The 15,522-nt window shown below is 32.6% G+C and overlaps 1 protein-coding gene across 1 annotated transcript; it reads right to left on the reverse strand.

Moving 5' to 3' along the window:
• Positions 1 to 8,021: 8,021 nt before the first annotated feature.
• On the reverse strand, positions 8,022 to 8,968 carry LOC134270724 (uncharacterized). The gene is made up of 2 exons (XM_062752970.1): positions 8,917 to 8,968; positions 8,022 to 8,476 (listed from the first exon to the last, which is right to left on the reverse strand). The coding sequence occupies exons 1-2, from the start codon at positions 8,966 to 8,968 to the stop codon at positions 8,022 to 8,024; spliced, it is 507 nt and encodes a 168-aa protein (XP_062608954.1).
• Positions 8,969 to 15,522: the final 6,554 nt, after the last annotated feature.

The following is a 15,522-nucleotide window of genomic DNA, read 5'->3' on the forward strand; positions in this document are numbered from 1 at the left end:
ATGGAGCTCTGGAGAAGACTTCTGACTTGTTATACCCAATGCATATTTTTATATGTCTATAGACAGTATAGAAGAAAATTTAATGTTTTTACAACATCTTATCTAGTATCTACATGCTTTTTCCATATATCTAGAAAAAAAAAGAGTCTGTGGTGCTTGCAGTACATGCTCTGTTTGTCTATCTTTGATCTTGTGTTCAGTAAAATGAATGCATACATCATAAGTATTAATTGAAGATTGCTTTTGTCTATACTGAACAAGTTTCTTAAAAGGGTTTGTAAATTTGCAAGGAAATTAATACATGAACAAGTAAGATTAATATTTTTATTCCTTAAATTTTGTTCTCACCAGGACCTAATATGCTCAAATAAGCATTTCTGACAACTGATGAGTTTTGTACATAAAGTTACAGTGTGCATGTATAATTATATCTACTGTAACAGTTTAAAATGAGACTTGGAAGTTGTAAGATTGTTCATTTAGTAGGAGTGATCAGACCAGTTTAGTACTCTACTAAAATTTTTAAAAATCTTTCATAAATACATGTAGTTTTATTTTAAAATTGTTTACATTTATAATCTTTTAATTTTCTTCTTTATTTTGATTTTATAAAGAAGAAAAATTTGTTTAATTTAAATTATTATTTCATGGATATTCAAGGAATATATTTGTCATTGTAGCATTGTTTCTTTTTCCCTGTTCTTGATAAATATTTATGACAACGTTATGTCATTTTGCAGAATTTGCCTTTTCTCTGAAATCAGTAGTACTCTGTAAACTCATTAAAGTATGAATTGATGTCACTTAGAATTTTATCTTTTTTGTTCTTACTTTCAGACATTTTAATTTAGATTCTCAGACTAATGCAATGATTGATCTAATGTCCATGAAGAGTAGAAATAGGTTAGGCCATCTTTAAAAAAAAATGTTTGGTTACTGGCCTCTCCCGACCGACTGACTAAAATGGTCAGACTCAAACCCTTTTTTTTCAATGCAGGACCGATTTTGTTATTCCTCTTATCCCCTGAAAAAATATGTTGAAGATTTTCTCACCTACCGACCCAATGATTTTACCCTGAGTCAAGAGAGGGCAAAAAACGGTACTTTAAAGATAGCATTTCTTCTTTTCGAAGTAAAAAAATCATTTAATAATAAAAAACAGCAGCTTCGTGGATGCAATGCTTACAACATTTCACTCAAAGAATGGCACACATGTATTATGACAAAGTCACCAGCCATAACTGAATATAGACATCTTGATAAAAAGATGTCTAGAAATAATACATGTTGGAATGACTAAATCAGCATGAGTTCAAATTCAAAAGGCTTTTAATTGGTTTAGTTGGAACATGTTCTGAAGTATGTTTATATGCATATACTTCAAAAGGTGTTGCAGTATAATTCATGGACAATTTCATCAGAATATTCCGATGTAAAGCTTTTTAAGATTGCCATAAATACTAGAGTTCTTCCATGGAATAAATTTTTAAATATTTATGGCCAATTTATGCCTAAAAACAATATAATAAATAACATTTAGTCTGAGGAGTGACAATGTGATATCAACGTTGTGTTTCAGAGTGTAGAAAAATCCTGATTTTTATATTCAAAACCCATAATATAGCCCATGTTTTCATGGAAATAATAATTGGGACATACATCTGTTTTTAGTTCAATTTAATGAAAATGATCAAATTGATAACTCATGGATTTTGATGGAATCGGTAGATATGGAAAATGGTGATTTTTTATATTATTGTTGCCATGGCAACGGATTTACTTTATCAAAGAAAATTGAAAAATCTTCTTTTTTTACCAAAATTTTCACTTTTTTGATAATGGAAAATATAAAAGTTTAAATAATATAAGCATGAATTATACAAATTCAGGTCATTTTAATAATATAAGTTACACAATTTATAAAATAAATTAATTTTTTCAATGAAAATAATATTCGAAATGAAATATGATATACGTTAAATTTGGCGTCTTTTATTCAAAAAATGGGACGGTTCGAGAGATAGAGAACTTCGAGAGATAGAAGTTCGAGAGATCAGGAGTAAATTTGCTTAGTTAGATAGAGGGAAAAAACGGGACCGGAGACTCACTTCGAGAGATCGAGAACTTCGAGAGATCGGAGTTCGAGCCATCGAGAACCACCTGTATAGCAAATGTGCAGATTTAAAAAAAAATATGAATTGGAGGGAGACGCAAACCTTACCTTAATAGCTACAGAACTGAAGTTCTCTGCTTGCATTTTCTACCTGAAGTGAGCGACAAAAAATCAGCATATATCGAAAGGTTCACAACATATGGATTTGTAGCTCTTTGCTTTATCTGTCCGAATTTTCTCAAGAAGAGAGCTACAGTTCTGCAGCTCTGGCCCTAAGTGCTGAGTAAAGGAGAAAATTTGCATCTCTCCACAGACACACACATAATTGCAATACCATATCTCCTCCAGCTTTGCTTCTGGGGGTTAATGACAAAAAATCAAAATAATGATAACGTATGAATATGTTCTCTTCACCCACTGATATGAAATAACCTTAAGGTATGTCACTCGTGAAAATTGTTAAATCAAGGATTTTTTTGGAAGTATATTTTGGATAAGTACGCATAGTGTGACTCAATTTGCAGAGAAAATAGGGGGTCAGTGTCCAACGTACTGATCTACGGTTCTATAAATTTGACCTTTTTGCACTTAAATTTTGACTCTGGTTAATTATTTTAACCTTTGTCATATTTTAGCAGATGTAACCATGGAAATAAATATACTTTTACTTTACGTAAAATAGTTTGAATAATATATGCACGTACGATAAATGCCTTCCAGAGAATATTGCAGTGTACTCTTTGAATGAACTTCTCTGAACTACAAATGTATGACGTCATAATTTAAAATGATGTCACGTCACTGCAAATTTGAGCTGTAATGAGGCGGAGAGTCTCATAAACATAACACCTTATTGCAATCTGCATATAAAGATGCAGAAATCTAGTTAAAAATAAACGTGTTTTCAATAGTGGTTACTGTATACAGGGAAACTTTCGCCCCGTTTTATTTTCGGCCCTTTCGCCCTACCTTCTTTGGGGCGAATTTAAACCGGGGCAATTTCAAATATTACACTATAATTTCTTAAACAAAACTATAAGTGGGCGAATTTAAAACGGGAAAAAATTGTTTTCAAGTGTGAAAGGGCGAAAAGAACACGGGGCGAAAATAACCATGTATACAGTATTACCTATGTTTGTTATTAGTCCCCTACCGGTGAAACCGGAGGGGACTATAGGTTTCCTCTGCGTCCGTCCGTCCGTCCGTCTGTCTGTCTGTCTGTCCGTCCGTCTGTCTGTCCCCGTCAGTCTGTCCCACTTGGTTTTCCGCACTTTTTTTCTAAACGCTTGCAGATATTGAGCTGAATTTTTGTACGTGAGTGTATCGTAATGAGTTACAGATCAAGTTTGAATTTCGTTTCGCTTCATTGATTTTTGACAGAATTATGGCATTTTGAATATTTTTCATTCCCACTTGGTTTTCCGCACTTTTTTTCTAAACGCTTGCAGATATTGAGCTGAATTTTGGTAAGTGAGTGTATCTTAATGAGTTACAGATCAAGTTTGAATTTCGTTTCGCTTCATTGATTTCTGACAGAATTATGGCATTTTGAATATTTTTCATAATCGCTTAATTAAGATCGGGTTCGAACTGCGTTAACTTCCGATTGTCGACAAAAATATGAAGCGAGGAAAAGACGATGGATAAATGAGTTGAATTGTCGTCTTAATGTTTATTATTCTATTAGATTTAAGGCATTTACAACTTGAAAATCTTTCAGTTTAACCTTGCGGGGACATGACTTTTGCACATTAAAAAATGACATCCTGAAGAAAAAAGGGGAACACGGTAGGGGACATGTATTGCTTATGCAATACTCTCAGAATGCTTGTTGAAATGCACTCTCACCCACTACTGAAATAATTATTTCAATAGTGGACGTATTTCAATAGTAGTTACTAGCTACGGTTGCTATTGAAATGCACTTTCAACATGTTCAACCACTATTGAATTTATTATTCCAATGGTGGTCGTTATTTCAAAAGTGGTTGCTCCAGCTGGGCTTTAAAGATTATATAGTGAAAATTTTGGAAAGGGGGGTACAAAGTCTGAAAATATATTAATGCTCTTAAATCCCCATTCTGATATTAATCAACAATTTATGACCATGATGAAATTTCCAAAAGTATGAAATTTGTGGCCCCAGGGTCAGTGGTTCCTGTGGGATGGGGTGCACATTTTCTTACAAAGTGGTACTAAATTTTCTCTTTGTTACTCTTGACCTACCTCTGGGTATTAAGTAACCAAAGTTAGCATTTCAAGTGTATATGTACAAGCAAATTCAAAGAATCGTGGTCCCCCGCTTTCGGTGTCTTTGTTGGTGAGATATTATTTTTTATGACATATTGTGTCTAATATGAACATCTTATCATATGTCATTTTATAGAAATTATCATTAAAGTTGATTTTTTTGAAGGATGAAAACCCTTATCCTGACCGGTAAAAAGTTATGGCCAAAGTTGACGTTTTTCAAAAGTAGGTCAACTCCAAGGTCAAGATCAAAGGATCAAAGTTGTTGATGAAAGGTTTTCTCACAAGGATTACATATGTGAAGCATGAAAGCCCTAGCCCTTACCGTTCAAAAGTTGTGGTCAAGGTTAAAGTTTTTACATAAGTACGTAAATCTTTAAGGTCAAGGTCAAAAGGTCAAAGTTGTTGATATCCAATGAAAGGACTTGTCACAAAGAATACACATGTGAAATGTAAAGGTCCTAGTATCTACCGTTCTAAAGTTATGACCAAAGTTAATTTTTTTAAAGTAGTTAAAACTCCTATGTCAAGGTCAAAGGGTAAAAGTTGTTGGTAACCAATGAAAGGTCTTCTCAAAAAGGTTACATATGTGAAGTACGAAAGCCCTAGCCCTCACGTTCAAAAGTAATGGTCAAGGTTAAAGTTTTCCCATAAGTATGTAAATCTCCAAGGTCAAGGTCAAAAGGTCAAGGTTTTTGGTATCCAATGAAATGTCTTGCAACAAGGAATACATATGTGAAATATAAAAGTCCTAGTATCTACTGTTTAAAAGTTGTGATCAAGGATAAAGTTTTTAAAAAGTAGTTGAAACTCCAAGGTCAAGGTCAAAGGGTAAAAGTTCTTGGTATCCAATGAAAGATCTTTTCATCAGGATTATAAATGTTGAGTATGAAAGCCGTAGTACGTATTGTTCAAAAGTTATAACCAAGGTTAAAGTTTTTTCATAGATACGGAAATCTCCAAGGTCAAGGTCAAAAGGTCAAGGTTGTTGGTATCCAATGAAAGGTCTTTCCAAAAACAATACATTTGTGAAATATGAAAGTCCTAGTACCGTCCATTCAAAAGTTATGGCCAAAGTAAAAGTTTGAAATTTCTGTGTAAAAGTGGGTCAAACTGTAAGGTCAAGGTCATAAGGTCAAATTTGGTGGTACCCAAAGAAAGGTCTTGTCACAAGGAATACACATGTGAAATATGAAAGTCATAGCTCTACTAAATCAAAAGTTATGGGCAAGGTTAAAGTTTTTGTGACGGACAGACTGACAGACTGACAGACGGACAGACTGACGGACAGACGAATGAGATTTAATGTCCCCTCGCTTTCGCGAAAGCGGGGGACAATAATTATGATAAGCAATGTTGTCTATTTCAATATTGTGAAGTTTCTGGCCTCTGGTTTAAACACAAATCAAATTAAATTGTTGGAAGGTGTAGCGGATACCCAGGTGACCTATAAGGACCGTGAGCTTCTTATCTAAGGAGTTGTAGGTAATTATTCTGTGAACATTTTAAAAAAGTTTTGAATTTGTATCAACATAACATTTATATAAAGTAAACCAGGTCTTATATACCGAAAGCCTGAAAGATTTCACTTAACGAGGCCCTATCTGATTGATATACGCATACGTTTTAACACAGCGTCGACTCAAGCACGTCACAATAACCTTGACTGCCGTCACAATTGAACACAATAACGTCAAAATTAAAATGACGTCAAATTGCGCTAAAATATTTCGCTGATCTTGCTTAACTGGTAGCTCTTTATATTGTGCATGTTGAAAGCCGGCATTTTATTATTTGCATTTAAAAAATAATTATTTAAATTCATAAACACTTTTGGAACATAATTAATTTTGAGGGGTCATTTTTTCTGTTACAGATTCATTAATGTTATCTTGTTTTATTATAATTGATGAGTTAAAAAAAAAACAAACACTGCAACCAAAAGTAAACGATTTTAGTTTTTCTCCTTGAACATATTGAAGTGTTTACGAGGGTTGTCCTTAAAAATCGTGGACAACATTTATAATTACTGACTAACATTGACAAAATATATGAAACTATTATTTTCATTAAATTCACATTTCATTTTATAAATATGCAAGTTTTCAACAGAAACAAAACAAAAATAGTTATATTTATATCAGATACAAAAAAGACACACACTCATACCCGGAGCACTGAAACGAATATTCTTGACGTTACCCAACGTTAAAAGCTAAATACGAACACATGTAAATTTTCTCAATATAGTTACCGTTTAACTCAATACATTTCTTATGTCGTTTTAATCAGTCAAAAAAATGTGCAAAAATTGTTCAGGTTTTATTCGTAAAATAATATTTGACAATGCCTGTCTCATATTTTGCAAATCATCCAACCTCTGTCCGTGTAAAGACGATTTTATTTACGGAAATACGGCAAAGTCATGATCACGTTTAACTTATAAAATTCATTTATTACAGCAATGATGGTCTTCCTTCAAACATGTCACCCTGTAAATTGTTTCCTTCGCCCGAAAATTATATATTCCACTTAAATACTTAAGAAGGGTTTTTAAAATATATTTTTCCGACTGTTTACAGCATTTATGGATCTCTGCTGGTGTTTTTGTAATGTCTATACAGAATTTTATCGAAGCTCTCTGCTACACCTTTTCCGAAAACGTCCCTTAAAAAACAAAATCCCAATCCCGTCTTCATAGATTCAAACGTCGATTTCTCAGCCATTTCTAAACTCTGAACGTTCAAATTTTTCAGATTTGAAGATTTAATTTTTGTCAACCTCATAAAGTAAAAGCAATTCTAATTTTCGAGGAATTTTACAAAATACAAATGATATATTTATAAAGTAATAAATAAATTTTTAATCAAAATATTGCGCTGCTCCGGGTCATCATACCAAGTCTAATAATGAAGCAATAATTTTAATTATATATTTGAAATTGAATATAATTTTACATTTTGTAATTCACATTTTGTACAGGATTATAAATATGTTAATAATAAATATCAATGACACTATTTTTATTTGAATTTTAGCTTGTCCACGAACTTTACGGACAACCCTTGTATATAATCTCTTTTTATTGAGGATTTAAATATGCATTGATTAGCTTCATTTAAAAAAATCATTAAAATGCACCTCCACCCCACCCACCCCGAAATATTTCATTCTTCTATAATTATATGATATTAGTAAAACGCGTAATTTTGTCACCTTTATCTCCCTCTACCCCCTTTTTTCCACGTAAAACAACGTCTCATGTTAAGAGAACATTAAAGCAAGGCAAGAAAATTATTTCAGAATGTAAGAATTTTTTATATCTTAGAAACTAATACAGTATTGCAATCGTTAGTTGATATTATGTAAACCCATTGCGACAGGAAAATATCTCTATTCTATTTATTTTATCATAATCACAGATTGATGAAGCATAAAAAATACATAGATAAAAATCAATTTGTTGTGTTCTGCAAATACTTTTACACAGAGACAGTAGAACTGTACCATCCCCTACCCAGATATTGTGTTGATCTTCAATAAACAGAGCACGGGGTTCTTTAGGAAAATGATCTGGTGGAATAGGAGAGACAGGAACTGACCATTAATGTCCAGCAAGTGGACACTAGAACGATTTTCATGAAATATAGAATAGTCATTACAAACCAGGATGTGTCCCAGAACATCTGTACATAAATACATCCTGAGACTCCTGACCAGTGTAAGAGAACCAGTACTCTCCTAATACTCTTACCACAACCACGCTTCGGGCCCAGAAGTTTGATGTACAGATATCTCCTTTTATATTCTCTGTAATATATTTAACACTTTTGTAGAGAGTTTTTCCTTTATCATCCCACTGTATGTCTTGTAGTTTCTTTCCTTCTTTGTCGTATCTGGTAATTTTCTGGTCTGAATTTCTCTCCATCCCAACCAATATGTGCCCGTTGATAGGAGAAGAGTAGATGGCTCCAGGTTCCCAGTTCCCTGTCTTAATAAACTTGTTGATGGACTTGCCACTTTTTACTCTGTACACAGAGTTTACCCAATACTTTGTGCATAAAAGTTCTCCCTTTGTGGTAACTGTATTGGTTACCTTGGAAATATGTCTTTCTGAATATGGATATTTTCTGTGAGATGTTTCCTTTCAAATCAGAGAGAATGAGATTTCCCGTGACATCACTAGCCCAAAATTTATTAGGAGGCAAGGGAGACACATGGCAAGTATGTTCCTTGATAGTTATTTCACTTACGTTTTTGGCAAACAAAAGCTTTAAACTTCCGATAAATCAACTTCTATTTCGCCAAACTGTTTGGATATTTCTTGTTTATTTAGTGTACCTAATGTAAAAGTTGGCAGTTTGGGTTCAGATTTGCTAGGCATCTTCAGAGTATCCAATGAAATGTCTAAATGGAATTTCATGAGGTCAGTGTGTTTTATTGAAGATATTTTACTCTCGTACTTAGTAATCATTTTTTCAAGGTACTTTATGTACTCCTCTGTTTCTCATTTTCTAAAAGACTGTGTTCTCATCCAGATTTTTTGCTATTACCAATTAGTATACTGTCAATAGCTTTCTTCAGTTCATCTGCTCTATTCTTCATTGCAAATTTAAACTCGACAATTTCTTTCTTAACATTTTCTCTTTTTTCTCAATTGGATTAACACTTTCTTGAAATTTAGGAATGACTTTTTTCCACATATATATGATTTTTTTCTGATATTGCTGTAGAATGTCATTGTAAATGGTTTCAAGGTCACTATTATCGTGATCACTGTGATGTTGGGCAAGGCATGTAGAACAAGGAGGACTCTGGCCAACATTACATGTATATTTATGGTTTGTGTGGAGTGGATCCTATATTTCTCTGAAGGAAGTTTTCTCTTTCTTTCGTGATAAAGGACAATCTCATGTCCATCATTTTGCTCTAGATGGTGCTGTTTGCATTGGTCACAGAGTCGCTGATGACAGGCATTACAGTATTACTCTATAAAGTGCTGGGCTGTATCTGGTACTTGGTCCATTGTTGATCAAAACTCTAAAATAGATTTAGTATTTTAACCAGAGTGCAGATAAGGCACTTTGTACATGGATAATAACAAATCACAGATAATACATATTTAAAAGAGAAAAATTACTGAACTTTAGTTTACCAGAACGTTACAAAAACACTATTACTACATTAAAAAATAATTTTAAAAATCAGTTTACCTGTATATAAAATTGTATTTAGTTTTTTTTAAACCTTCGATTTTATAATTTTGTTAAATTGTATTAATCATGTGGAAATAGCTGCTTTGAAAGAGTTCTTATTCTTCATTTTACTGTGATGCGTTAATTATTGTGCAATGATCCTCGTTTAGATGATTTTGATTTTAATATTCAATACCTAGGCATGGTGAGGCACGTACTGTAAGGTTTCATTAAAATAGAACAGTTTGAACGTAACAGTATATAATGGGACATTTTGTTTGAAACTCTTCTTATACACTTATTTTTCATGATGAAGTGTGGAAAACCTAAAATATTCAAACTTGTACATTCAATTAAACAAAACAAATCAATATCATAGCAAACACAAGCTCTAATGCACATAAGGTAGGATAAGGTGCCATGGAGGAGTGAAATTTCCTTGTCGATAGATCACTTCCACCAAGTGCTCCTTGTCATGATCGGGAAAATGGCTTTGTAATTGGGTTACCATTGCCTTATTCTTTTTCTAGTAAAATATCTAAATATGCAATAAATGTTTCAGTCTCTGTGGTATCAATGCGTGATCCCATTAGGAGATTCTGAATTCATTCTTTGTTGTGGTGAATCCCGTACAAACTGAATGCATTCATGTTTCTCTACTCTGCTTTGTTTATAAAGTAAACAAAGTGTTATTTATTTGCTTTGATAAAATTGATGTATTGCACAGAGAATGTGTTTCCGATATTCCTTTTTGGGATGGAAAATCCCGGTTAGTGTAGATTCATCTTTTAAGCTCGTCTTTGTTAAGACATACTATTTTATGTATAGTATCATCGCATTATATATAAAATTCCTGTTGCAGTAAAATAAGAATTAGAACAGGATGTTACGGGGTGCTACTTTCCCACCCGATCATCATGGTGCGATATGGTTCCTACTTCGAATTTACCTACCCACCGCGTTTGTGCGATTACGTGGCATTTATATTCATGTTTACTATCCTGGCCTCGGCACTTATTGTCTGTGCCATGTCTTTTGACCGTTTTATAGCAATTCTGTATCCTCACTTTTATAACTCTCCTACCAAAAACAGAAAAACTGTTTTAACTCTGACAGGAATTTGGATTTTCTCTGACTTTATGTCCAGCCTCCATTTGATGGTCGATCAGAAAAGCCAGAATTTTTTTTCCCGGGTTCTTGGTGTTTTATGGATTTTTCAGATTCTGACACATTGAGTAGGATCCTGGCCATGTTGTATTCCCTGACTGGCATTCTGATCCTCGCCACCACAGCCGTACTGAACACAGTGGTGATTGTCCGGGTCTGTTACGATAGCCAACAGAAGAAGAAAAAACATAACTAAGAAGAAGAATATCCACATCATTGTCTTCCTCTTCCTAATCGTGGTCTTGTTTTCTGCGTGTTTTTCATCACTTTTAGTAAGTATTGAATAATCCTTAAGTTGATGGTAGACATTTTATAACATTTTAGAATGCAAATGGTTCATTGAAAGGTTGATCTACTATGAGAGTATTAACAATGCATAGTACATGTACCTCTGTACCGAGTGTATAAAATAAGAGACTTATTTTTATGTTCTTAACAGATAAACATATTTGGCCATGCAGTAGTAACCATTTCGGGAAACGGAGAGTTCGAACTTTATTTGATTCGTCTTTCCATTTTGAATTCGATCATTTATCCTTGGATCTACATTTTATTTTGGAAGGATACATTCGATTTTCTCCTGCGAAGAGTCGTTAGTTTGGGATTTATTTCGGTATCAAGATCTACCTGTGGCAGTCAAACTTCCAAAAATGAAAGACCCTCTAGCGACCCGTATGTTGATGAGTCGTCAAAGGAAATGGTCAATCCAGCCTAACTGGAACAACGCATTAGAGAATGTACAATTCTGACGAGACGGAAAAACGGTGGCTGCTTAAGGTGAAAAACACAAATCTAGACAAAGAACAAAAAACATACTTCTTATGTTGTAAAGACAATTATGGTACAATCTGTATGTAAATACATGGTATCTGAATTTTTTATTAAAAATATAACTATATATATATCTGTATAAACATATAAAAATAAAATTATTTTTGAAATACTATGGGTATTCCAATATTTGCATTGCGTCTGACACATGTTTGGATATTTTACTGACTATAGACGACAAAGACCAACTAGCATGTAAATAAGACGATAAACGAGACGTTCCATATATACATAGTAATAATCTAACATCACCTGCAAAATAATTTTATGCCAACCTTTTTAGATCACCTGAGCCGAAAATACATAATGTTCATCAATCAATTGACGACGGATGTTGATAGTAACAAGTACTTATTAAGTAATTTAGTATGAGAGACAAAGATACAAGAATTATAGATCAAATCATTGAATAATAATTTCATTTAGGACTATTCAATTCCTCAAATCTCGTCCAGTTTACAATAGTAAACATTTCATAATTATCATTTTGTAAAGATATTAATGCGGAAATGTCAATATTCACTCACAAAATAAAAGTTTGACGGACAAATATATAATTATTTTTAAAACAGGGGGGGGGGAGTTATCTGCAGACTTTAAAGCACTGAGTTTACGGCGGGTATGAGTGGTCAGCAGGGGATGCTCACTCCTCCATGGCATCTGATCCCACCTTTGATTTTTTAGAGGTCCATGTTTACTCTGCTCCTATTTTATTTTGTTTTATGGATTTTGATATTGAATACTGTTCGTTTTCTCCATATCCTTCATTCATATACCATGTTGTCATATGTTTAATACATGTATGACGTCAGGATAATGACGTAAGTTTAAAATTTTCATGATTTCTACATAAAATGGTGTATATTACGTTAATATTTTGAGCAAAAGTCACCGTGTGCAGGTCTGCTAAAGCTCAATATTTTGATATAAAGAATAAAATAATAATATCATTGAAATATGTAAATATTGATCTTTAGTAGACCTCTGACCCCAATATTTTGAAGCAAAAGCTGTATATTTTTTCTTCTTTCTTAAAATTAATACAAAACCCAACACAGTCAGGTGTAGTTTGTGACGCTTTAAAAACAAAAATTGTCAGTGAACTACTTAATTTTAAACTATAATATTTTTTTGTTTTATTTAGATTTCTCATACAATGTATACAGCTTAGCTTATTGCAAGAACTTTTCAAATTATGACTTTTCTGGGGACAAAAATGTGCAATAAACCGAAGAGTAATCTTGAAAAAAAAATCTTGAGGCTTCTTTGCTTACTTTATTTGGTGATTGGTCCCTCCGTGTTTTGAAGCTGATAGAATGAAATTTGATTTGTTATTCTGCTTTTCTGTCAAGTGTTAATTTAGTCATTCATAAAAGTTTGATTTTCTTAACTTGGCTTATTTGTCTTTTCCAGTAATATGATTATTAAATGCATAAAAATATCGTTATCTTGAGATTTTTTAATCTTTAATTGCACATTAATACCCATTTACTATTGCCAGTTAACCCAGGTATTTAGGATAACCAGCAGCATGTAAACAGATAAAACAAAATATAGATTTTAAACATTTCAGATATGACAAAAAGAAGGTACCTTTCCAATATCCATATAGGGTAAACGCCGTTCCTGAGAGAGAGGACTAGGGTTGTGATGGTCGACCTTCTGGGAAAAGATATCCTTTTTAATGCAACCTGTTTCTAAATCTTACAATTAAGCTTCTGTGATAAGAATGCTACGGAGCATGTCACGTGACAGCCGGATAACGTGATTTGCGCCTGGACAGAACGATGTGCATCATAATTTCTTAAATGTGGACGAATTAGAAAAAATAATGAACGCTGAAACTTATTCTTTCTTCTTTTATATAAGTTTATCAATTACTTCCGGAACTTTATGATCATTCCTCGTAATTTGATAAATTATTATTACATTACCCAAATAATTGAGTTATGCAGGTCAATCTTGTTACCTAATTGAAATACATGACTATAAATATTTCCGTTTTTTAAATTACTATTGGAAAAAGCACTAGTTATTGTACATGTAAATGTAATAACGCTTTAATCGAAAAGTCATCTAAAATTCTTTTGTTCTATTGTATATTGCATATGACAAACAGCAATTAATTTTGTAGAACTGTAATTGATAGCAGTTTTTTTCATGACATGGGCAAAATTTGCCCGCAATGTGGCGGATGTCTTCACATGTCCAGCCTTTAAAGCTCTCATGCGTAGACATTTGGCCGAATGTTTGCCCTGCTGAACCTGTTATCTTCAAGGGTCCGTGGCCAATAATTGGGCTTAAACAGTCAATTGTGCCTAACGTTAATTTAACATGAAAATAACGTTAATTTAATGTTAAATATTTAACGTTAAATATATGTCAATCGAGCTTATACATGAATTTAAATATATATATACATCACCTCTTTCAACAAAATCTCTAAAATTCCGAGCATTGCCTCCCGATTTCAAATTTTCTGAAGAAAAGAGAAAAACATCAATTCATCCAATTATACTTTTAATCAGGCATATTCAATACAATGCTACAAATCTTCTTTCTTTTTCCAATCTGAAAAAGAAGAGAGGCAAACACATATATCATAATAATTATATGAAAATAAAATACATGTACTTCAGCAATACATTAACAACTCAAATTTGTATAAAATACAATGAATGAAACAAGAGGTCCATTGGCCACATCCCTCACCTGACCACATGGGCTAGCTAAAAGAACAGATCAGTTAAGTATTGAGAAGCTTACTTTATACTTATTGGGGGAGGGGGGGTTTGAATTTTCTATTGGAAATGTCACTATTACAATACAGCATACATATATTATTTTGCCATACTTGAAAAGAAGATTTTTAAAGATTTTACCAACCCATTACCTAATCTCCCATTGTGACCCCTCACTAACCCCCAATCCCCGGGGCATTATTTGAATTAATTTAACTTTTTACTACTTGCAGATCATGTCAATTTGACAAAACAATTTTTTCTGTTCTGGAGAAGATTCTTTTTCCTATGTATTCTTATGCAAGTCTGTGATCCCTCATTGTGGCCACACCTTAACCCGGGGGATCATGATTTGAACAAATTACATTTAGTATCTATGGATGCTTCCTCATCACATCAGGAGATTAATCATTCCTAACCTAATGGTTCTGAAGAAGATTTTTAAAAATTTTTCCTATGCATTCCTATGTAAAATTTTGGTCGGCCATTGTGGCCCCATCCTACCCCCGGGGGTCATGATTTGATGAAACTTGAATCTACACTACCTGAGGATGATTCCACATAAGTTCGGAGAAGATTTTAAAAAGGTTTTTCCTATGCATTCCTATGATATAGATATAGAATTTATTTATTACCAATCAGGGCCCATTAGGCATAAACATACATGTATAACATATATAATTACATATAAACATAATAAAGTAATAGACAGAATACAATCAACATGTGGTGAAGAGCAATTCTTCTATTAATATATATATATATATATATATATATATATATATATATATATATATATATATATATATATATATATATATATGTATATATATGTATATATATGTATATATATGTATATATATGTATATATATATATATATATATATATATATATATATATATATATATATATATATATATATATATATATATATATATATATATATATATATATATATATATATATATATATATATATATATATATATATATATACTGATATATATGTTGGTGGCAATTTAAGTTTCATACATTTTGAAAGTTAGACATGGAGCTTATAATTCAAGTCTAGACAAATTACTTTTTTAAGAATGCATGAAAAAAAAATAGACGAGGTGAAGAGGGTGCTAACAGTTAGAGCACCCCCCTTTCCCAAACCCACACGTGCAACACACCCTTACACAAACACAAAGGCACTTGTGTCGGAAATACTTTTTGAAACTAT

The sequence above is a fragment of the Saccostrea cucullata genome, unplaced genomic scaffold (genome assembly GCF_032062105.1).
Source record: "Saccostrea cucullata isolate Sc308-1 unplaced genomic scaffold, CSIRO_AGI_Scuc_v1 ctg2826, whole genome shotgun sequence".
NCBI lineage: Eukaryota > Metazoa > Mollusca > Bivalvia > Ostreida > Ostreidae > Saccostrea > Saccostrea cuccullata.